This window comes from Apostichopus japonicus, chromosome 21, assembly GCF_037975245.1.
Source record: "Apostichopus japonicus isolate 1M-3 chromosome 21, ASM3797524v1, whole genome shotgun sequence".
In the NCBI taxonomy this organism is placed as follows: domain Eukaryota; kingdom Metazoa; phylum Echinodermata; class Holothuroidea; order Aspidochirotida; family Stichopodidae; genus Apostichopus; species Apostichopus japonicus.
In genome coordinates, this window is record NC_092581.1 from 19,562,119 (window position 1) to 19,588,341 (window position 26,223).

General features: G+C 38.2%; 2 protein-coding genes across 3 annotated transcripts in view; one reads left to right on the plus strand and one right to left on the minus strand.

Annotated features, from left to right (window-relative positions):
- Positions 1–12,803: 12,803 nt before the first annotated feature.
- Positions 12,804–26,223, minus strand: part of LOC139963121 (xaa-Pro aminopeptidase 1-like) — a 65,149-nt gene continuing 51,729 nt past the window's right edge. The window contains exons 11-22 of one of the 2 annotated variants that reach the window (XM_071963655.1): positions 23,397–23,483; positions 22,556–22,621; positions 20,837–20,916; positions 19,289–19,363; positions 18,956–19,027; positions 18,086–18,146; positions 17,659–17,728; positions 16,714–16,818; positions 16,047–16,118; positions 15,443–15,519; positions 14,461–14,559; positions 12,804–13,243 (exon numbers count right to left, since the gene is read on the minus strand). In XM_071963655.1, the coding sequence (XP_071819756.1) occupies positions 13,040–13,243; positions 14,461–14,559; positions 15,443–15,519; positions 16,047–16,118; positions 16,714–16,818; positions 17,659–17,728; positions 18,086–18,146; positions 18,956–19,027; positions 19,289–19,363; positions 20,837–20,916; positions 22,556–22,621; positions 23,397–23,483 (1,068 nt within the window). In that variant the 3' untranslated portion in view covers positions 12,804–13,039. The remainder of the gene's footprint in view (positions 13,244–14,460; positions 14,560–15,442; positions 15,520–16,046; positions 16,119–16,713; positions 16,819–17,658; positions 17,729–18,085; positions 18,147–18,955; positions 19,028–19,288; positions 19,364–20,836; positions 20,917–22,555; positions 22,622–23,396; positions 23,484–26,223) is intronic. The other variant, XM_071963659.1, reaches the window with a different exon arrangement.
- The window catches only part of LOC139963123 (charged multivesicular body protein 2b-like), a 67,063-nt gene continuing 65,288 nt past the window's right edge, over positions 24,449–26,223 (plus strand). Inside the window, exon 1 of the mRNA XM_071963661.1 lies at positions 24,449–24,648. The gene's annotated coding sequence lies outside the window, so the exon portion shown is untranslated. The remainder of the gene's footprint in view (positions 24,649–26,223) is intronic.

The window sequence follows — 26,223 nt, forward strand, 5'->3', positions numbered from 1 at the left end:
AGTTACTTTATCAAAATAATCAGTATACAGGGCTTGTGATGTCCTTAACCGGGTCGTATGTAATACAGTAAATTGTGGGGGAGTAAAATTAGAACAATCCAAAATAGAACCTGTAATGTGAACCAGGTGAAGGCAGGTACCCTGGGTTGCCCCTAATGATCGGGATATTCTAGTTTAAGGTTAAGTCGTCGATCTGTGACACGCATGGTTATTAAAATGCAATTGATAACTTGAAAAATGAGGCGGCCTACTTTGTCAAGAGAAATGTTTGGTATTGCTATATAGTTTGGATCTCAGTAGCCTATACGCTGCCATGTATATCTGCCTTTGTTCTGAGGCCAGCTGACAATGTGATGGAACCGCCCGTGGTTTTCGTATGACGCTTATGGGATACCTCGTCCCACCGCGCGTGACGTCATCAATGAATATGGGGGGATGCTTGGAAACATACTTGAGTTCTGTCGACGATCATGCATCGTAAATGAGTGTTTTGTTGTTGGTGTTGAAAACTTGCCCTTCAAGAATCAGCGGTCCATCCATTGAAAGTGGCTGGACTTCTTAGTCTATAGATTAGCCTGCTCAGATGCAACCCAACCCAAACATAGGAAACAACACAAAAACAACACAAACATATAGGAAAATGCAAGATGCTATATATAGACTGAAATTAGCATGTTCACAATGCTTTACAAATTTGCCAACGACAAATGGTGTTGCATGACATTTCTTTGGGTTCTATGTTGTTGATGTGGAGATAACAGAACAATGTTTTGGTACACGTTATTATAATTTGTAAAAACAATGGATTATCATTTACATTTTGCTCTTTCCATATATGGTAAAGACATACTGTCACCCATAAAAATATTGAAGTTGAAAGGCATAATTTCCTCAAGTACAATATGTTAAAGTTATACTCCACCAAGCATAAATTAAAGGCATATTCCCACCAATCAAAATATTTGAAAGGCACATTTTCGTCGAATACAACATGTTAAAGTTATACTCCACCAAGCATATCATATTAAAGGCATACTCCCGGGAACCAATCAACATATATGAAAGCTATACTTTCACCAATCAAAATTTGTGAAACCATACTCCGACCAAATAAAATATGTGAAAATTATACATTCGTCAAGCGTAATATTCCACCAAGCATATCATGTTACAGGCATGCTTTCGTCAAGCATGTTAAAGTTATCCTCCACAAGTGTAAATTGTTAAAGGCATATATTGGCACCGAAGATGACGCGATAAACGTATACTACCACCCAGCATAACAGGCATCCTCACACCCAGCATAACAAGTTAAAGGCATCCTCACACCCAGCATAACAGGTTAAAGGCATCCTCACACCCAGCATAACAGGTTAAAGGCATCCTCACACCCAGCATAACAGGTTAAAGGCATCCTCACACCCAGCATAACAGGTTAAAGGCATCCTCACACCCAGCATAACAGGTTAAAGGCATCCTCACACCCAGCATAACAGGTTAAAGGCATCCTCACACCCAGCATAACAGGTTAAAGGCATCCTCACACCCAGCATAACAGGTTAAAGGCATCCTCACACCCAGCATAACAGGTTAAAGGCATCCTCCCACTCAGCATAACAGGTTAGAGGCATCCTTCCACCATGTATAACATGTTAGAGGCATCCTCCCAACCCTTCATAACAGGGAAGAGGCATCCTCCCACCCAGGATAACAGGTTAGTTAAATGCATCCTCCCACCCATCATAACATGTTAAAGGCATCCTCCCCACCACCATAACAAGATAGGGGCATCCTCCCACCCAGCATATCAGGTTAAGGCATCCTCCCACCATATATAACATGTTGAATGTATACTTTCGCCGAGTATAACATATTAAAGGCATCCTCCCACCCAGCATTACTGTTAAATTCATACTCTCGCTGAGGCATAACATGTTGATAGGCATCATACTTTCATGAAGCATAATGAGACTATAAGCTAAAATCCGCCCACATGAAACTAAATTTGAACCGTGATTGAGATGGCGTTAAAGTTTCAGTAGACGAATTATATCTATAACATAATTTCACAAATCAAAAAACACTGTATAGCGTGTGTGCGTATTATTTTCTTCAAGCGTTTTATATGTATTCCCTAGAGGTCATACAAAGGTATGGGAATAATTTGAAGGTACATAATTTCATTCTTTTGTCTTTTCTATTTTTCATCTGGTTCTCGTGTCGAATTGGTTTAATCTAAAACAATAAATAACCGGTAACATAAAGGACACGGAAGTACAGTTGACCTGTTATTACAGGGGCGGTATGGATCAATATACTAGTTACTGTACACCCCCCCCCCCCCCAATGGATGAGGAGCAAGGCCTTTCGGATAACACCGACAACAACTGCTTGCGGAAATTGTGAGCTTAAACAATTCTGCATAATTTCCCTTCTTTGATTACAGTTTCAAATATCCCTTTATAACTAAGGAGAACAAAGTTTAGTAATTGTACAGGTGTTTTTCGAATTTCGTTTTGCTTTTGTTTTTGAATTCGTTCCTGTTTACTTTAATTTTTGTTTTGTGGAGAATCCTCTCTTACTAGTTATGTATTGACGTCATAGAATAATGAAAACAACTTGTACCGGACGCAAGGCTTTAGCTCCTATTAGTTTAATAAAAGCATGGGAAGCACACCTGGATAAAGCTAGTCTTCCAGTGTCAAGTGAGCTGATCTCATGAGTAGGGGTTTAAGAGTGGTGGGAAGGGGGGGGGGCGGGAGGGTTGAAACAGCTATATTATATTCGAGAGAGGACTTAATCTGTTATTGCCCGACCCAATCACACCCCAGATTCACAGATCTTCAAATGGGTGTTTTACATCATTCACTGACTGATGACCTTAATGGGTTTTTTTAATTCATTGTTCGAATCCATGAACGGTAACTTTAACAACATTATTCTTCTGAGGTGATTCTTTCGTTCAATACCTTAGTCAGAATTCAAAAGTACACACACGCACACCCCCCCCCCCCCCTCCCAACAAACACACACAATTGTGTTCATCTTTGGTAACCTCGTATTTGTTATACCGTCATAAGGACGTCCTTTATCTCACAGATATATTTCTGTCACCTTATTTCGTAACCACATGCTGCACTCACACCACCCCTACCCTTCCCCTCTTCCCCTATCCGTAACCCAACCTTACTCTCCCAGTTCCCCACATTTATATTGACAAAATCGGGAATCATTCTAGGAATTCGAAGGAAGAGAAATGAGTGTACACAGTTATGATACACCTACCCCCTACTCCACACCCTAACACACATACCCCACCCCAACACACATAGCCAACCCCAACACACATACCCCACCCGAACACACATACCCCACCCCAACACACATAGCCCACCCCAACACACGTAATCCACCCCAACTCACACAGCCCACCGCAACACACATACCCCACCCAAACACACATACCCGACCGAACACACATAGCCCACCCCAACACACGTACCCACCCCAACTCACACAGCCCAACGCAACACACATACCCCACCCAAACACACATACCCGACCGAACACACATAGTCCACCCCAGCACACAACCCCACCCCACAGACATACCCCACCCCTCCCCACACACATACCCCACCCCAATACACATACCCCACCCAACACACATAGTCCACCCCAACACACCTATTGGTTACACTGCTGCAGTTGCATATTGCGATTGCACTATTCATTACCCCTACAAGTCAGCCTATTTATTCCTGGTGTCATGACGTACACATTGAGCCTTTTCGATGACCGTTGAACATAGCCTGGAGTGAGCCACGAATTACGCTGTAAACACAGGTGATCACCAGGCTGTACGAGAGCCTTTCTTTGACCTATCACCCACCGGGCAGTTACGTCTCAAGGAAATACTAGTTATTGAATTAATTAAATGCTGCTGCACTTGCTTTAAGCTCATGGTCTTTACCAAGGCACACCTGGCATTTTTATTTCGTTCTTTATTTTTCCCTTTTACACTGTTATTTTAGCTCTATTAGCAAAGGGAATGTTCACCGACTTAACAAAGAGAATGTTCTCACGACTAAACAAAGAGAATGCTCACACGACTTAACAAATAGAATGTTCACACGACTTGACAAATACAATGTTCACACGACTTAACAAATACAGTGTTCACACGACTTAACAAAGAGAATGTTCACACGACTTAACAAAGAGAATGTTCACACGACTTAACGAAGAGAATGTTCACACGACTTAACAAAGAGAATGTTCACACGACTTAGCAAATAGAATGTTCACACGACTTGACAAATAGAATGTTCACACGACTTGACAAATAGAATGTTCACACGACTTAACAAATACAGTGTTCACACGACTTAACAAATACAGTGTTCACACGACTTAACAAATACAGTGTTTCACACGACTTAACAAAGAGAATGTTCACACGACTTAACAAAGAGAATGTTCACACGACTTAACAAAGAGAATGTTCACACGAGTTATCATAATAAAATAACACTAATTTGCAACAAAGATGAACTTTTAACTATAGACAACAAAATTGATTTAAGAAAAAGCGTGTTTTATAAAATGCAAATGAGATAGGAGATGTGTCACACACACTCTACCCCACCCCACCTCCCACACCACCCTCCCCCACCCCCTACTGAAAAGGAAAAATTCTACAGCAAGGTAGCAAAACATGTAACAAACGCTGGCCGATAGAACTGCGTGCACACACTGAATATATCAACAACGCGCCTCGTCTAATGCAAACGTTGAACTTAACGAAAGGTTACAGGGCTGATAAAAAAAATAGGTTCAAGTATTAGATGATCTGGGATAAGATGTCAATTTTAAATTGACGCATCTAGAAGAGTTGGTAGGGGTTACCTATCATTTACAATTGATGTTATTACCTTACATAGCTGATATTAATAATACGGGCTCGGATAGCACAGGTAAAATATTTCCACTGTGACGCCTATAAAGGTATAGCTTATGAAAACAATAAAACAGAATTGATTAGCTCTTAACAGCAGATGTGCCTTATTTGCGTAGATGGGGTCTTGACGAACGTTACGTTGCTGTTTTATTAAGTTATTAAAGGAGAAACAAACCAAGCTATCATCTTGACTTTCTTTGACATAGATCTTTCTGAAGAACAAAAGATTTAAAAGATTGTATCTGGAAGCTACCATTTTGTAAATCTGTGATGTCGTAACACCACTAGGATCTGAGACCTTTTAATAAACCTATTAAAAAATAAATATACATTGTCATAAACATGTAACAAACTGAATGGATTTCTCTAATTCGACTGGAAAATGATAATATTCAAGTATATCTTTGTCATTGTTTGATGTAAAAGTAAACTTTGCGAGGTAATCTTATAGGCTACCGTCGTTTGTATTCAACCGCTCTTAATTTGTAGAGTTAGTCTAGTAAGGTATGTTCGTTACTATCATCCCTATTGAGAAAATGTATTCCACTAGCTTGTTAATATATTGACAGCATTGTATAGGGAGTCGGGGAAGCATAATGGGGGTGGGGGGTGGGGGAGGGGTCACTACCCTCTCGCCTGTCAGGTCAAATACTACACATGACTACTGTCTCACCTGTTCACCTTTGGAATGAAACTCTCTGCCTCTGTGTATTCTTACGACAGATGAGAGAGTAATGGTCACGATTTCCCCCTCCCATTTGACGAGGGGGTGCCGTTGGTATCAAACAACCCGTTAGAAGAGAACTGTTATTTTGAATAAACGAGTAAGTGCAACTGCGTGAAATATCTGTGTAAGTTTTAAAAATATGCGTGTGTGTATGTATTTTAGATCCTCCCGGCTGCAAGCAGGAACTCGCGAAGAAACCTCTTTGTCTTATCAAAGCCGCAAGCTGACCGAAGTCAGTCTCTTAGATTCATATTTAACGTCCATGATTATGAATTGTCAGTTGTCAACAACTCTGTAACTGGACGACATACATAAATCTTGGCGTGACTCTATAACTGGGACCTTATGGTCGAAAGGCACTGGCGTTAACATTTAGGAGAGGATGTGAAGGAGGGGTAAAAGAGGGGGGGGGGGTATAATTGAAGCCCATCCATACTAAAACAGGAAGTACGTCTCTGCACTTCAACAAGTAGTTATGATATGATTAACCATGTTCTTCGCATGGTGTTGTAAAACACAACAAAACATGTTGACTCGATTATGTTATAAATGTAACATACCTTAATTGTATCTTAAGTTACATCGAGAAACATACTTGGTTGGTTCTCTTCTCTAATCTTTCGACATAATATATTGTCTGTCCTCGGTATTTTCTAGATCATTTGGTGTCGCTAACCCCCTCTTCGTGCTCAGCCACACGTTTCTTTGACTCGTTTATGACATTCTTAGATGTCAAAAAAAAAATGACAAATATCTTCATTAAACCTAAAATATCCGTTTTGTTGTGATGTTTGCTAGTAAATTGTGTTATCATTTGACGGTATGTTAACTGTTATATGATATCATGTTAGAGTATTCATTTTCATTGCAACACTCAATGTAACCCATCTATCGCTGAAATGATCTGTCATCATAATAGAAGGTTGCACGCTACAATTGACACACCCCTATGACATGTTAAAACAACATGGCTATTTTGACAGCGGATGATACATATAGCAGTAATGTTGTTTGATCAAAATTCTATAAAAACGTCTATCAATCTTTTATGTTAGGAATAAAATGTGTAAAATGAAACCAAACATACTGAAAATGTTCCTTACCGTGAACATACCCAGACAGGGTTCACTATATGACATACATTGCTGAGTCGTAAAAAGGTTGAAACAACGAGCAAGGAATTGATATCTTTAACTAACTATCGTTGCTAATCTTTAACAAATCAGAAAAAATCATGGAAGTGGGAGGAAGATGGATGTGGAGGAAAGGAGAGGAGAGGAGAGGAGAGGAGAGGAGAGGAGAGGAGAGGAGAGGAGAGGAGAGGAGAGGAGAGGAGAGGAGAGGAGAGGAGAGGAGAGGAGAGGAGAGGAGAGGAGAGGAGAGGAGAGGAGAGGAGAGGAGAGGAGAGGAGAGGAGAGGAGAGGAGAGGAGAGGAGAGGAGAGGAGAGGAGAGGAGAGGAGAGGAGAGGAGAGGAGAGGAGAGGAGAGGAGAGGAGAGGAGAGGAGAGGAGAGGAGAGGAGAGGAGAGGAGAGGAGAGGAGAGGAGAGGAGAGGAGAGGAGAGGAGAGGAGAGGAGAGGAGAGGAGAGGAGAGGAGAGGAGAGGAGAGGAGAGGAGAGGAGAGGAGAGGAGAGGAGAGGAGAGGAGAGGAGAGGAGAGGAGAGGAGAGGAGAGGAGAGGAGAGGAGAGGAGAGGAGAGGAGCTTTTACCATGTATAACATATAAATCTTTCAGTACAAGTTGTTATATTTCTTTCTTTTTTGGTTATTTATATTTGTGAACCATGTTCTCATCTTCACGCGGGGATAGGTGAGGGCAGGGGGTGTGGGGTGGGTGTATATACAGTATTTTAATGGGTTTCTTAGACACCAGTTGATAAGAATTGATTCAATTCGAATAATGATGACTTGTTCCTTGGTTGATTTCCGAACAACTAACATAATTCAGACAACACTCAATAATTCAAACAGCTCAGCGGCGCGTAAACACGTTGTCATTCGATTGTTTTTAACCGCAAATGTTGAAACTTCAAAGATAACTATAGTACAAATTATACTTGTGGAAAGAGAACTTAAACATGTTACAATTCTCAGATATAATTAGGTTCGTAGCCAAGGAATAGAAGATCTGGAGGCATCCTACTTTATTAGCTTTTTTTTCATTTCTTAAATATTTTAGTATATCCAAACTCGATCAATACGTGTACAAGTCGAGGCTGTCGTGCTATCACTTGTACACGTCACATGATCACCTCGACATGTAGGGGGAGCGGGGGCGGAGAGGGGGGCGGATCGAGTGGAGGAACTTTTCTGTATGTATGTTTGAGTTTACTTGTTTTGTTCGTGCATAATCTTACCACAAAAGCCGGACTTACTCCCATTTGGACCGGCCTGTACGAACCCCAAATCTCTCACTGAGCCCTCGGCTTCAGCCCTTATTGTTACATGCAAATTAGGCATGTAGGCGTGGCTAGATACATCTGCTATATGATAAAGAGGGTAACAGGTGCAGGGACAGCGAATTACAGTTGTAACATTACTGTAGCAACGATATTACCAGGAATAATGGAATAATACTTGAAAAGGGAATAGACTCAAACATTCGTTAACCAAACAATAAACTATAACATTGCAGAAATATGCAGGACATATTTTTTCTCTGAGCTGGATTTAAAAATTTAAACTCTCTTATTGGAAGCGGTGGCCAATTGATGGAAATAGTCATGGTAAATATCTTCTTTATAGGTTAAGGGGTATCAGTTTATGTGTGAGTCAGACTTGGAGCACGAGTACAACAGTAAGAATGTTAGTACAAATAGAGTCCCTCTTAGCATGTGCACGAGTGTGATCTACAAGGCTATATAACCGCGAGTACTACCGGAGTACCAAATCGTGTTATATACTAGTATTCATTATGCCCTTAGTACTCATACCAAGAGTTTGAGTACAAATCCATCGAGGGGTGTACGAGTACAGATGTCTGTGTTATAGAATGCGAGTACCAAGCATGGAACTATTGCATAATAACCCCATGATACGAATACGGACTTACCACAACACGTCTTGTGCATGTGGCTAATAACAATGACGTAGAAATGGATAGGCACAAGTCGACATGAAATATCAAGATTTAAACGTAAACTAGGGTGAATACCTCCCTCTCCCTCAACCCCGCCCCTCCTCCACCTCTCTCTCTCCCTGTACATATATGTTGCAAACATAAAGTACTTTGTGGTTCCGATGCTCCATCGGAACCTATGCAGTCAAGTTGGCGTATGTTTGTATTTGTGTGTGTTTGTGACGCATTTGGTTCCCATCTCATAAATATTAATGAATTATACCATTAATATTCATCAAATTGCAAGAAATGGCTTTTAAACACAAGACAAGAACCAAATGTTCCATGGTTTTTCATCTTTGATATATTAGGGTTGTCACACTACATTCATGCAGTCAACCGTATCATGTTTTTTGTGTGCATATCACGCATATTAATCAGTAAAATAACATTCCTAATCAGATATCTCTGAAATAGTATGTCCATTTAGCTTTAAACATATATGTATTTGGATAATACAATGTAAGTACAGTTTATAAATTCCGTACATCGTTATGAGAACATAAAATTTGACCTCATTAATATTCATGCATGTATCTGTTTTTATACAATGTCACTAAATATACTTTGTCAACATGACAATTGATTCCTGGTCCCTCCTTTACATGTTACAGAATTAGTCAATAGATAATCCCTCTTCATATTAGTGTGCACAAGTTCATGTATATTAACATGTATGGCTTACCACACTATGAATATGTTTGGGTATCGGAACCACTAAACGATTTCTGGTATTTACAGTTTTGCCAAAGGGTGTAATTTGACTTACATTTTTAAGCTCCTTCAGTATATCAAAATTTGCATCATATTGAAATCGATACTATAGTTGGAAGACATCCAAGCAGTTTAGATTTAGAACCCCATAGAAACCAAAACGTTTTATTGCATGAAACGTCACATAGACAAATCTAAGAGGGTCAAGAATATCTATGTCAGATTTTTGGTTAAAAATATCGATCGACGTTTCACGTTTAGTTGTACTTTTTTCACCTAATTTTCAATGGAATTTTTCGTGATCATTAATTGTGTAAAAAAAGAAGAAGAGGAGTAAATCAGCCACTATCTAACAGGTTATTTTGTTACAGTAAAATGTCTACGGGGTTGATATTAATTGCAAAACGGCGGGGAGGGAAAGATTTCCGTTTGATGTTTGAAACTCTCACCTTTCGAGAGGAGACAAATATTGGCCAACTGTCAATATCAATAAGAAAACCAAGTGACAGGCATTTTTTGGCTGCTTGTGTTCAAACGCCTTTGAGGAAGATTATAAACTCGGAGGGAAAAGGAGAGATTGGACGAGTGGGCGTCACATCATCAAGGATTTAACCTAAAAATAAAACAGGCAATATATAACATTTCTAATGGTACGCGTAGCTAATACTGAGAGCAATAAAAATAAAAAAGGGTTAGGTTAAAAACACCTTTTTTTTGGGGGGGGGGGGGGCTTTTTGCTTTTGCATTTTTCACGACAATTTCTTCCGGTATAAGTTTACCAAAACTTCCAAACACTAGGCCTAGCTCTAGATATCTAAAAGTTAAGACAGATCTGCTACATATTATCACGAAAATAACTTCGTCAAGCCGCAAAAATAACGTAGCCTAATAATGGCGTTCAGACACTTTTGATCATAATAGAATTATTCCTGTGAATACAAAAGGGACATTTTAAATATTTTAAGTATTAAAATATGCGATTTTGTTTCTTTTTTAATTTGATGAAACTTGACGTACCGGAGGGGGATCCATGATTTTATTAAGAAGGGGGGGGGGTAGGGGGTTGGGGTGGCAGAAATTCAGTTAAGATCCACACATATTGTATTGTGTGAATTAAGTTTTACAGCGAGCATAAACTCGCCTGCGCTGGAAAATAGATGTGAATGCTCAGACTGGACGTGGAGGGTTATACGAAAGTAATTCGATTTACATAGGTGACAAGAAGAACAAATTCACAATTTTTAACATAATGTTCAATTTCGTCGAATTTATTGATTGATTCTTCTTTTTTCTTTTTTTTTCAAAAAAGAAATCAATCGACGCATTCTTTTATATAAGTGCGTTAATAGTCTAAATATTTACCAACAGTGAAAAATAAATTTGGTACAGTATATTAGAATACGACCTGTTAAAATAGAAGAGCTAAATATAATCGTAGGTGGTCAGTCAAGATCCGAAATATCAGCGTGAAACAAATGTCTAAATTTTACCCAAAATAAATGTGCTTGGAGAAGGATTCCATATAAGGCAAATAATAAAATGATGTAAAGTGGCAGTATAATACTGACATGTGTGACCATTTTCTGAATTTTGTAGCATATTTGCATAATTACATAATAGTAGGTTAACAACCACACTGCGGCATGTCAACGAACGATAAATGATATAAGATACCAAAATTAAAAGATAAGAGGAGACAGATTCTCCTTCCTTCCTGTGATGCCAAATTTCTAGTGAATGAAGAGAAAACTGAAAAATCAGAAAATATATCACTTATTCATTTGCTATTTCCTTTTTTGCTAGATTCTACATCTTGTTAGGAGTTATGTAAACCAATGCCCCCTACCTCAGCCGCTACTCCACTACGCCCTCCCACCCCACCAACCCCCCCACCCCACCAAACCCGCACCCCGCCCTCACCCACAAGCTCTCATCACAAATTCCGCCATTTAGTAAGACAATATGTTGAAATAATTTTATAAATCAAAGGATGCAGTAAACATTTGGCACATGAATATGCATAAGCTACCAGCTTAAGCATAAGATCAATGAATAATTCAAATTTAAATTTTGAGTCACGAGAGACTGGGACCAATGTCCACAGTCATGGGTTTACTGAGCTCGTACTGTCCACTCAATGATACACACATTTTGGGAGGCTAATCTTTCACCATTAAACTACTAGTATCAACTTGAACCCAATGGTTGAATGCACACTTGGTACTATATAAACCTGCCAGGTAACTGCGGTAGCCTTTGAAGCAAAGTGTGAATAAGCCGTCCCGCTAACCTTGAAAATAATATCGGCTTATTTACTGTCATAATATAACACACCACGCTAATTACCTGTGTTGTTGTGTGTTTAATGTGCGTAATTAACAAGGAAGAAACTTCTCCGCAAAAAGGTGACAATACTAACGGTGAATCCGCGATTACAACAAAGGACAGACAAAAATTCCCAAGGAAGGATCCTTTGAAATACCTTCCTTCTTGGCTAAGAAAAATACCCTGTTGTTTCCTATAGCGACATGATATTATCAAAACATTCCTAGGTAAGGCAGCTGCTATTCGTTGAAAGGGTTACAGTTCTTTTAGCGAAATGGAAGGGCTTTATTAACATCAACTCAGATGCTAAGAGCATGCTATATATTACCCTATAGGACAACAGTAAGGCCACAACTCATACCCGCAGAATATTTTATTCATGGCGAGGAGAAATTTCGGCCCACCTTCTTGTACTGATATAAGATATGGGCTTAGGCTTGAATATCCTACCGGTCTACCCTACATATTACCCATTCAAGGTATAGTAAGATTTTCGTTAACGTTGTCCCTTTGCTACAACTAATATATCTCTCCGAGCTCATGAATGAAATGATTTGATAACCCCTGGCCTATAGGACCTGTTCACAAGTTACTTAATAGATTTAACACTGAACTTCACGTTTAACAATGTTTACGAGATCAAATCACCAGTGTAAACGTAGTTCAGATGCAGATCGAATTCGGAGATGAAACCAACTGGCAGGGTTGACCATGTATATAGTTCATAATCAGTAGTGTATGTGTAAACACTCTAAGAACCAACTGTGACCTTGGGTCAAAGGTCATCTTTGTAATAGTCTAGAGAGAGTATATAGTTTATACAATATGGAATGTATTATGTAATTGTGTTACATGTAATCTATATGTGACCAGCAATGTTTCAGTTACTCTGAAACCAGACTCGTAGTTAGTAAACGAAAATACCCCCCCCCCCTCTTGCTCCTTCCCCAACCAACTCAGTCAAAATACCAAAATGGTTGGAAAAAGTCTCAACAACATTGCTAATTGGAACATAAGTTATTCCAGTTTGAAAAGTTGTTAACATGAGAAAGATAACATCAGCAAATACCCCCTAAAAAATGATATAAGTTTAGAATCACCGTAAAGAAGGCTATCATATTATGAATTTCGTAACCATGGTAATATAGAGTTGTTTTTTCAGAGTATTGGCCAAACGTGGACCAACGTTCGCCATACTTAATAGAGTTTGAACAGACGAGCAGAGATGATAAGGCATACGTATGTCAATAGTACTGACAGTGGTTCTGTGCTACCACTGTTAACTGTAAATGTGTATTCAATCGGATATGTGTTACGTTCCATCCAATTCCGGGCTCTATCCGATAACGCCGGACCGATCTCATTACGGACTCGTTCTGTGTAAACGTTGTACCATTCGAGCTACGAAAGCAACAAAATAACGAATTCATTAAATTTTATCTGGTCTTTTGTTTTCTCTCTCTCTTTTATTAACCACAAAGCATAAAAGACGCTACCAACCTCAACCGATTGAGGGCGACAAAGCAATATAAAATAATACTCATCCAGTCCGGAACTGCTCAATCATAATTTAGAGCTGATTTTTCTTTATGGGATACGATCCCAACCATCGAAGTCAGCTGACAGAGATATTTGTAGAGAACAGCTCCCTCAGACAGATAAGAAACCTCTCCCTCCATTTGGAAGATATTTGAGTTTCAAAGTCATATATCTGCATGGGAGCTGTCATTTTGTAAATCTGTGATGTCATAGTGATGTCATAGTGATGTCATAGTGATGTCATAGTGTCACTAGGATCTAAAATCTTTTACTGTTTCTTTGTTTTTCTTTTCACATTTTCAAAGTAGAATGTTAACAGTGTTGACATTGAAACTAATGCCATCACTAGGCCATGTTAAGAACTTCAATATTTTTGATTTAACATTAACAATAGAAAAATTTTAGAAAATAAACATTGTAATAAAATAAAGAAAACATGAAAAAGGGGGAGGGGGAGGGGCACATGTGGCTCATCAAGAGAAAATAAATCAAAGGTTTACAAAGACTGCACCAAGGTCGGTAGGTACAGTCGTAATGAAAATGTCGAGTGTAGGCCTATGTATACTAACTGTTGACTAATATGGCATATACTTGTTTCAAAGGAACTATGAAGCAGGCCACACGGTAGCATCGCTTGATGGCGCCAAAGTTCATTAAAAAAGTACATGTTGCGTAACTATATATTTATTCGAACAATGTTTTCTCACGGACTGAGAATGTCACGGTCATTCAAATATCTCTGTATACAGGACGCGCGCGCAGATGTGACCCGGGCTTAAAGCCCGGGTCACATCTGCGCGATTCAACACGCGATTCAACTCGCAACTAAAATCACGCGAATCAGAAAAGTTGCTTCTAAGAAGTTGCGCTGATTTGAACATTGCTCTATTGCAAATCGACGGCGCAACTTTTATTGCGCAACAAGTTGATACCCGTGTCTAACTACGCGATTCAACCTTCAATTGTATTGCGAGTTGAATCGCGTGTTGAATCGCGCAGATGTGACCCGGACTTTAGTGTGTTGTGAATGCAGCGTTGTAGGCATAAGTCTGATATATTTTAAATGATGAATTAGTTACCTGAGCAGGAGACAGCATAGTGAAGTCGATGAGATTAGGGTCAAAAGGCACCAACGAAATCATCTCAAAGGTCATGTACTCATATGTACTAAACGAATGCTGTAAACAGAATTAACATAGAATAGCTATATGAACAAGATGTACAGCGCTGATTGTTCTTTCAAAATAACATATATTGTGTGACAAAAACCTACATTTTTACAGACACTCACTAAGTTTCAACGGACATGACTATAAATATGACTTGAATTAAAATTTCAATATTTGAAAAGAATTGACATATTTTATCTTGGCACACAACAGAAGACATAATATGTGCACAACAATATTTACACCTTGAACCCGGCCTGTCAAACTCATCCATGCAATAATAATAATGTTTTGGGCTGATATAGTAAGAATATTGTTATTTGCTGTCAACAATATGTTTTGAATTTCATCTCTACAAATAATGATAAAACAGATAAAAGCTTTGTTTATGCGTGTAGTGATTCTTTTTTTTTTCTTTTTTTGTACTCCCAACAATTTCCTTAGCTTTATATGAACGGTACTATAAGCTTAGAATGGTTACCAGCCTTAATAATGTACTTCACTAGAAACAATTTGACGATGTGTCTGTTAACAAGAAAAAAGAACTTAAAAATAGGGTATGAATAGAAATGAATATGTTGCCGCTGTGAGAAGAGGGCAGCATTGTTTTTATTTTTAAATCGGGAAATACGTTGAGACAAGATTAGCAATTTCCTAGCTGAGAGAGTGCCTTTAACATTTCTTAAAAATGTTTAAAGGTGAATTTTCACCTTGCTATGTTTTTTTTTTTTGGCCAACTGCAACGATAATTCAAATCAGTGAGGAAAAGCTTTACCTCTCTTACTGTGGTCTTAATTAATGAAGTGTACCTTATATATTTTTGGTCTTCCTTACAAAGTAAAATATAAAAATAAAAGATACACTTTAAAGCAAACCCAGAACCTAAACTTACATCTGTGACAGCATCTACCACGATCATGTCATTTTCCAGTCGGATACCGAAAGATCCGTCTTCGTAGTAACCGGGTTCTGGGAAGAGAAGAAACCAATTGTAAAAAAAAAGTCACCGATTCAGTCAGAGAGCAAACTTTGAAATATGTCACTGCAATCCCAGCCAATGTTTGATTCCAGATTATCAAAATGTCCATATTCAACAGAGTCATTTGAATACACTCGCTGGTGATATTTTAGGAGCATGATGACATCTTTGGCTGATACTTTTCAAGAAAAAGTCGCACAGGAAATAACCTGGGCACGAAAACCAAACTACCGAACGACTGATCCGCTCTCAGCCCCAGTCCGTTTGCATCGGGACTGTGTGATCATCGTCGGGTGTGCATCACCATTCCCCTCGACAGGGAACAGATACTACACATGATCTTAGCCAAAAGCGATGATAACAAAAACAGGATTATTTCATTACACCTAGAGAGTGCGTATATATTATTTATATTATGATGTTGCATTGAATACATTGAACGCCCTTAATGATCTGCTGGCGCTCTGTACACTTCTCGTTGCTGTATATAATATGTATAGCAATAACACAGACATACCGTCAGAGAAGAACATTCCCTTTTCCAAAGGTTCATCGTGCGCCCTGTAGCCTAATGTAATTCTTCCCGGTCCTAGAAAAAAAAATGAGATAGGATAAGTTTAATCTGTTACTAAAAACTGCTCATCTTATAAATGCCCGGTCTAGGTAAATAATTTAGACAGGCTGACGTTTCGGTGTTAGCAGGATCTTCGTCCAACTTGGCTAACTGAAAATAAAAACAGACCAACTTTAGAAATGCTTCTTAATTCTGTTGTTAGTTTCAATTCGCATTTAAAGAAGACCCTGCTAGGCTAGTGTAGGTCCGTACAGTAATGCCCTTGTAACTGTTATATCAAATATAAAATCAAATAAAGGGCACGCATGGGCAAATCTTGAACCATTACCAATCGCAGGACTAAAATAGGAAACACTTTATTCGCTGATCGTTCGTACGGAGTGAAATGTCAAAGCAGTTAGTAAAATGAGAAGTTAATAAAGAACTAAATTAATTCATTCATGACGGAATGTTTACGTTAAAAAGTCTGTATTGTAGAAAACGGAAAATAAACTACAAGTATCCAACTGGCTCGAATCACATTGTATTTTGATAGAGGATATAGTTCACACGTGTTCCAGGCTTCTTGAACCAGGGAGTTGTTCCATAACAACTCCCTGCTTGAACTTACCCTCATGGATGTTGAGGAAATACCCGATGCCATGACCAGTACCATGTTTGTAGTCCAAACCATTGCTCCATAAAGGTTCTCTGGCAATGGCGTCGATTTCACGACCTAAGTTGTATAACAAAAAAATCAGCACCTGAAATTGTTTGTTGACAAGTAAAATGAAGAAATTTTTTTTGTTTTACCTTTGAAATTTGGAAAGAGCAATGCTATTAATAGCTAGCCAAAGGAATCGAATCCATTGACCTTTAGATGACGTCACAGTGACCTCGGGGATACTGGACCGTATGTCGTTCTGTTGCCAATATTTTTTTCATCTTTTAAAAGTCGTTTACAATTTTCTAGTCAGTTCTTTCTTTTTGTTTTCAACTTTTCAGAATGAATGTTTACTCGAACGTTATACAGTCCCAGAATTACATCCTAGCTTGAAAATTGTACCAATATCAAAGAAGTCATATAAACATGTGTACTGTAACGTGTTTACAGTAACGCTGAGACAAAATACAAACTATAAACGAAGTTTAAAACAACCAATGGCATGTTAATAACGAGAGACATTGGCGGTTTTGAATATTTTATGCTAACATCTGCAACTTCAAGTTTTTTGTAAAGCAAGCCTGCTGCCAGCTGAAGAAGGAATGGGTACCGATTTGTTGGTATTTTATTATAGTTAACTGCATTGTCGGAGTATTTATTGTGCTGTATCTAGACTAACGGGGGAGGGGCAGGGGAATTAGGGACAGGGGCAGAGGGAGAGGCAGGGGAAGAAACAGAGCGCTGCATAACCAGGCCTATGATAAAGTGGAGGGACGGGGAGAAATGGATAATGAATATAGTGTATTCATATTTCATCATATACTTAAGGAAAATGAAGAATGCCAAAAAGCCCCTGGTACCCCAAACTTACTTCGATCCCTCTGACTACACCACATAAATAAAGCCACTCACCATAAACACCAGTTCTAAAGTTTGTTCTAACGAGGTCGATGGAACCCATCAGTATTCGAGTGTACGCCTCCTGTGTAAATAGATTAACGGCAGATAGAACAATAAAAACATTATAAATTTAATGCCACTCATCACTGCTAGGAAGTTAGATATCCGTTACTAAATCTTCACCATTATTAACGCTTCTCACTTTAGTCAAATCAAAGTAAAAAACTGTGAAAAGTACGATCAAACTCTTAAAAGGGTAGGGTACAAAAGATGATCGAGATTCGGGAATTTATCATAGAGGAGGGGACACCCCTCCTCTTCAGGTAATCCCCAGGGTGGACATTAGCCAAGCAGTTGTGCCCTTCCTATTTGAACTCTGCTCTCACCCCACCCCTCTTCAGCCCTGAGAGACAGAGAGAAACTGAGAGAGGTTACAAACCTTTTCTAAAGCAGTCGGTGTACCATAGTGCATTGTACGAGTGATGTCAGTGGTCCCATCTCTGATAAGAAAAATTATACATTAAAGTTTCAATTATATCATAGTTACTGTTTCAACAATTACATAGCTAAAATCAAGTGTAGTCAAGTCATCGTTTCCTAAATGTTTAGTGTTTCTACTGTGCAGGGGTTTTGTAATAACCAACAGCAACTATGACAATTTGCTAGAGCGCCCTCTATTTAGCATTGGCAGGTTTTTAGAGATGTTGTTTCGCATTCACTATACTAATTATGCAATTACATAGTGCCTCAATTTATATTGCATCGGTGGTGACTTTTGCCACGTGACTTGATCATAATAAAATCAGATTGATTAATGGCTTGTAGCATTTGAGTAAAATCCACAAGTTCCGTTGTACGCAACAAAAGCAACTTGACACGCACCCTCATACCCAAATTGTGTTTGTGATTGAATTATCAATTTCACGAACCACTAGGTGAATTGTAAATCAACATTTGATGAATTAAAAGTCACTAAATTATGTCAAAATACAGAAAGTTAAAGTTCTCGCCTCAAAATAAGCATCAGCACTTAGCCAAAACCCTATAGCAATAAATCCTTTTTGAATAACAAATGTATCTTGGTATAGTCTAATTTGCATATACGAATATGGGCTGAAGCTATTCATATTATTGGTAGCATTACAATCAATACATATACTGAGCGCGAAAATCAAACCATATACCGCAACGCACAGAGCGCACGGAACAGTACACAAGTTACCTTAAAGAATATATTGGGGACGAATAGGTTTTTCGAAATTTTACTAGCGAAAACATCATTTTTTCGGTAATTGTTTATGGAGCTTACAAGTATTGGCCTCCTGAATCCAGCATGTATGTTCCTTGCTTAGTGATAGGTACGTTAGTGCCATTGGACGATCTAGAGAGGGATAGAAAAGAAGGGTAAAAGAAAAATGGTAAAAAGTTCAAATCATGTTTTTCTATCCGATATTGCAGTTCTGACGATACGTGTAAGTTACAAGTATATAAATATACATGAAAGTTAATTATATCATGAAAACTCACAACACAACCGTAAACTACATGTCTATAACTAGTCAATAAATTAGAAGGCATATTGCTGGCTTAATAATAAAGTGGTGAGGAGAAACCACTGTTTTATAACAGCATTTAGACTTACGAGTAATGAATGATGGCACCATGTGCAGCAAACGCAGAGATAGATTTGAAACTAAGGCCTCTAAATTCTTCCCATCTGTGAGTAAAAACAAAATAACAAGGTTATTGGATGTACGGCTCACTCTTTCTTTTCATTTCAACATCCGTGTTTGGTGAGCCTTTTGGCGGGCTAAACAACCCTCTAACAATGGGTAATCAAATATATGAAATATGATGATGTTTGAAAGATATGTACATGGTAAAAGCAGACTATAATAATTTGGTATATAATGGTGCTGTCGTGTAGATTTCACAATCCGAGGCGTAAACACTATTATTGTACTGGAGAGATGGGGGGTGAGGTGGGGTGGGGGGGGGTGCTAAGATGTTATGTCGAACAGGACAGGGATTCATTCCCATTGAGATTTTTTGTAATTAGAGTGTGCTTACATTCAAAATTGTGCTATAATGTTGCAACTTTGAAACAATGTTGAAGAACTTTCAAATGTTAAATATTTATGTGTTATACACTAGAATTTGTTCGTAATATTCTGTCCTCTTGTGGGGGTGGGGGGCTGAAAACCCATATCGATAGTTTGTCCCTAATTCAAGACATGGGTGATTGCATACAACCTATTTTGACTATTTAATACTGGCTAAACCCTTCATTTTTCTAGGGAGTGGATCACAGTGGGTGGTATGTGATGTCACCACTGTAGATCTTCTTCAATAGCTTTACTTTCCTTCTATAAACTCTAGCTGACTTATCCTTGAATTGAGATATATTTGGACATGCTTGTTTAGCTGTCAACATTCACTGCATTTAGAATGTCATCAAAATGCAACACTTATATAACAGAAATATTATTTTCGTCTATGAACTGGTAAATATAAACATTGTCAAGAAAAAAAGAAGCATTTCGTGATGACGTCATTCATGCACACTGTTGCCAGATGCCTCACAAATTGAGATATCTTTGGAAATGCTTGTTTACCTGTCAATATTCACTGCATTTAGAATGTCATCAAAATGCAACACTTTATATAACAGAAATATTATTTTCGTCTATGAATTGGTAAATCTAAACATTTGTCAAGAAAAAAAAGAAGCGTTCCGTGATGACATCATTCATGTACACTGTTGCCAGATGCCTCACAAATTGCCATAAAGTTTCATATCTTAGCTAGTCAAGATTAAAGATGCTAACACTCTTCCATCATGTTTTATTAAGCTTTGAACTTCAGACTATCCCTGGAAATCATGAACGCATTAGGGGGTACATTTTTGTAAATTCAACTTATTGTTCAGATATTTCAAGAATAATATGTTTTGTTTATAGTTTTGTTTTATCACCTTGTTTGTGTCGTCTGCGTGGGAGATAAGATCAACTTATATATAAGACTTATATAAGACGGACACGTAGGCTCGACATAACGAATTGGTAAATCTATTCATAAAATGATAACATCATCATAAAAATGTAAAATTAAAATGTAAATGGTTTGGTAATAAAGAAACGACATCCGACAGCGTTCCGGTAATATATCCTTACGGGGAATATGCGCTCACCTTTCTCGGACATTAACGGCCTCTTCTTCGACTGAGAGTTCGCTTAAATAAGTAATATCTCCATTAATTGCTTGTTCTGGCTGTAAAACAAAAATAATAACAAAAGGAAATAAAAAGGAATCAAGGACTGGGATTTTTTTCCCGTCTTTGATTTGACTAATATCTAGAGAAAAATCCATCACAACATTATAAGCCTGCCTACATTTCATGGTAATGATTTTTACTTTCAAGGTTCGTGAAAGACGTCCAATTGGTTTCTGTTTAGGCTATAAGAATTCAAAACTCGCTTTTCCTCCTCCATAGCGCTCTTAATACGTATGTTTTTACGCCCGTTTGCCGTTTTTTTTTACTTCAGCTGCAATTCCTCCACTCATTTACTCGGTACCCATTCTAAAGACGTTCCGAAAATATGACACAGCACCACTTCCCCAATTACCCCTGTCTCCCTCGAGTGCTAGCGCCTCCGCACCCCACCCTCACCCCATACCAGACACGTCTTATAAACTGGCGTCCAATATAATGTTTAGAGTTTATTCCATAATCACTCCGTCCCCAAACACATAGTGAGTCCGTCCCGTTACTCTTATTCTACAATATTTAACCGGACTTGTACTCGGAGTTTTTTTTACTGCGGAGCATTTTGAAATCTACTCAAGGGTACTGTAAACGTGCGTACACTCACATATAGAGTCATTGCACTTGTGACACTCTGTACTTGAACCACGCACTCTTACATACTCATGCACTCGTACCACAAAGATATGTTCCTTCCCTTAACACATAGTATGAATACAATCTGCCATATTGAATTAAACATGAACATTATTTCGGTCATTACATAGTCTGGTATATATTTATTATTTTTATCATCATCATCATCATCATCATCATCATCATCATCATCATCATCATCATCATCATCATCATCATCATTATCATCATCATCATCATCATCATCATCATCATCATCATCATCATCATCATCATCATCATCATCATCATCATCATCATCATCATCATCATCATCATCATCATCATCATCATCATCATCATCATCATCATCATCATCATCATGATCATCATGATCATGATCATCATCATCATCATCATCATCATCATCATCATCATCATCATCATCATCATCATCATCATCATCATCATCATCATCATCATCATCATCATCATCATCATCATCATCATCATCATCATCATCATCATCATCATCATCATCATCATCATCATCATCATCATCATCATCATCATCATCATCATCATCATCATCATCATCATCATCATCATCATCATCATCATCATCATCATCATCATCATCATCATCATCATCATCATCATCATCATCATCATCATCATCATCATCATCATCATCATCATCATCATCATCATCATCATCATCATCATCATCATCATCATCATCATCATCATCATCATCATCACGACTACTACTACTACTACTACTACTACTACTACTACTACTACTACTACTACTACTACTACTACTACTATTATTATTATTATTATTATTATTATTATTATTATTATTATTATTATTATTATTATTATTATTATTATTATTATTATTATTATTATTATTATTATTATTATTATTATTATTATTATTATTATTATTATTATTATTATTATTATTATTATTATTATTATTATTATTATTATTATTATTATCTACACTCAGTATATACTCACAGTCATATTATCCACTTTTTCTTGTAGCCAGGCAAAGAGTTCACAGAGAGACACAGAATCTTTCCACTGTGGAAGAGGAGGAAGTTTAGCAGACGCCGTAAATTATGGTCACGTGCATGTATGCTAGAGGTATTTAAAATTGCCAACAATATAGTCAGTTGAAATGTTTACATCGACTCAGCTACCGCACCCGGGCCTAATTGTACGCGTTCCTTACGAGAAATTTTGGTTTATATGATGTGACCACCATGCTCAATACCAGATTAATGATGTATCTTGTAGCAGTCCTGACAAGACAGAGGTCATGGGCTACAGCCCGGGGCACGGAAGTGCGTTAAAATATGGAGGGTATACGGGAATATATGGACGGGGCCCCGCGAAAATATGGAGCAGCCCCAAAAAAAATATGGGCCAAAGAAGAGTGTATTCTCGCTTTCATAACACTAAGTTAAAAAAAGATGGGGGGGGGGGGCGGGTGTCCAGTGACATAATTTTCCCGGGCAAGATCTTTATCTCGACGCCCTTGTCTTTCATCGATTTTTGAGGACATTCATATCTTATTATGGACAGAATAATAATCTTATCTTGTATAAAAGGAGTGATTTGTGCAACATTCTGGTCAGATAATGGATTTACAATCAACAATTAATTTTTAACGTTCTATACCGAATGCTAAATTTTTTCTCTGGTGTACTGGTCCCAGAAGTCAAGCAGACTCTGTGACAGTTAACACCTCCAAGCGGTTGTGGGGCGTCCCTGATGGTCAGTGGGGTTTGATTTGCCTTTGTTTCTCATAGCCCCTATACAACACATAGCGAGGATAACCAGTTTGTATACTTACACAGGACTGCTTGAGACCTGCTAGTTCTGTTGGATTCTTAACAGCCTTCATCAATAAAATGGGAGACGCTTCCATGATTTGCATATCCTGCCGACACGAGAAGAAGCAAAACGAGAATTAAAGAATACTAATGGCGGACTGTAGAGAAGGGAGCAGTCACCATGACAACGGTGGTTAACCTAACACACCAAATGGTGTGGGGAAGAAACGTCATTACTCCGATAAAGATCGGATAACAATGTTATTAATTTTGTTTCATTTTATGAATAAATATTGACAAAAAACAAATTTGACAATTCAGTGTGCAGACATGATAGAAGTGACCTGTGATATGTCTGAAGGTGGCTGGATTTGTTCATGCATATTCATTTTCAAATTAGCATGTCTTATATTCCTTTTCTGAACGAACACGAAACATAAGGAATCTACTCTACACTGCGAGGTCCTGTTCCGCCTCAACATAAAATTCGACGCGCGTAGTAATTACATACACCACTGAGACTGGTCGAAATAACTGAAAATGCACCGAAAAAATAACAGCAAAATAGGAAATATATCGATAATTATTCTTCAACCACCCTGTCTGGTGACGTATTCATCCTAAAGTCGACATAGACTGTGCAAGTAAGATATAAAATTCTGCTCATAACAAAAATCACTGATTATGAACAGATCGGCAGTGATATGTTCATTTTTAGAAAACAAAAAATTGTTTGGATAAAATTATTTGACTGTCACGAGTATGCTTGACAAAAGTCTAATTACTATCATCGTGCAGCTGTATAAATTAACCTCATGAATATTCATTTATTTTCTGTTTTGCTCACAAAGTTCGCATTAGCAACATTCGACATTCTAGTATGCTTTGTTTAATTCACTGATTTCTCCACGGCTATATCAATTGAATTTGTGTAAGTCTTTGTTTAGATTACTTTGCATAAAATGCAGGTTAAGGGTCAGTATGAATAGGCCGGGTAAGCAGGTTAGGGCGTGATATTCTTATATACTACTTGGCGCAAGGGACGGCGGTGCTGGGTGCACCACAGCAGTTACTCGTAGTAGTTGGACGCGATGCCCGATGGGCGACGTTAGCCCGCAGTAGTTTACTATTTTAGGGTCGTCGGTGACCTAGTATATATGAATGGGACAACTTTGGTTTCCCGCTGGTGAATTTATTGTAATATCTATCTTGTTATATATCTTAATGGACCTGCAGATACCTGTAAAAAAAGCCGGAAACTGACCGAATTCCGTAAGTGTACATGTATCATTTTCTTATGTATACTAAGTCAAACCGTACATTGCAGTAGAGGGAACGCAATTAGTTGGTCGTATTCTTGTTTCTTATTTGAGTTAAGTGAGGCCGGAATGTGTTTAAAGGTTGAAAAGTACGTATACAAATATATTTATGAGAAGTTTGTAATAGGTTTGTTGTTGTTTTTTTTTATTGTAAATAGGTGATAAGTGGTAAGAAGGTGTAACATATATCTGCTATCATACAGCGAGATCAATGCATGTTTGATATGTTTCCTATTGCCGATGTAACGTCATGTTTGTGTAAAATATTTGTTTATACAATGCGTACAGTTTACGTTTTGGTTCAGGGTTTTTGTCTTGGTTACGAGGATTTAAATAAAGCGATCCATATCAAAGACACACGTCACTCGAGTCTTGGTGTCGTCCAGTCGAATCGTTTCACCTTACCCGTGACAATGACCTTCTCGTAGTTTATTGGCGGGAACACACAGGCAATGATTATGATCTAACATGTCATTCATTAGCATATTGTGTTATCAGGCTTGTACGTAATAAAATAGTACCACTGAGCAGTATCATGCAACTGATAGTACTACGTTGGTGAACTCATAGAGTTATCAGTAGAAACTGGTAACTGTTTTAAAACCGTTACTCGGTTATTGCTTGGCTATGTTTAATATCTTTACAGTTCTCATTGTTCTCTATTAGTTCGCTTTCACCTTATATAAAGGAAAAACAATAAACCAACTTATATAGCCTTCTATCATCAGTCGTTCGCTTTTAGAATGAAAACGAAATGAATCTCCTATCACCAAGGGCGGCGGAACCGGGGGGGGGGGGCACAGGGGGCACGCGCCCCCACTTTTCCACAGGTTAAAAATGTGCCTTTTTTCTACATAAAAAATTACTCTTGATCACCTTATTAGGTCAGCGATATTTCAGTAAGAGATCTAATCCTAATTTAGAACTATTAATGAATTTCTGTGGGTCAAACTCAAAGCTATTTCGAATGAAAAAAAATTGTTAGTATCTCTCCTGTCTGACCACAATGACATTCGCCTGGCTATTCCGAATGTTCTCTGCCTAATACACATATACCTACTGGCACCAATGAGCGCAGTCTCCGGAGAGAGATCCTTCTCCGTACAACGCCGGATAAAGACATACTTGCGGAGCACAATTGGTGTAAACGGTATAATAATATGATAATGCTTCATATCCATAAAGCAAGAACGAACGGATTAGTTATACGGGACATCGCTAAAGAGTTTACAAAGCGAAACCCACGTCGAATGAAATATTTAGGGGAGTTTTAAATGTTTACTACCACAAGGTTTGTAACCAGTGGCGGAGCGTCCATACAGTCAGGGGGGCGGATGCCCCCCTGACGGACTCAAATGGACTGCTTGTGCCCTTTTCAGCTTTTTACCACTTTTTACTTATTCGCGATTATTGACTTTTTTATTGCGCTCTCATCTACCTATTGACATTTGTCTAATGCATTTCCAAAAATGCATTGCTATATTACATTGTAACTTTTTAATTAGCAGAAGCCATTTATAGCCTACAA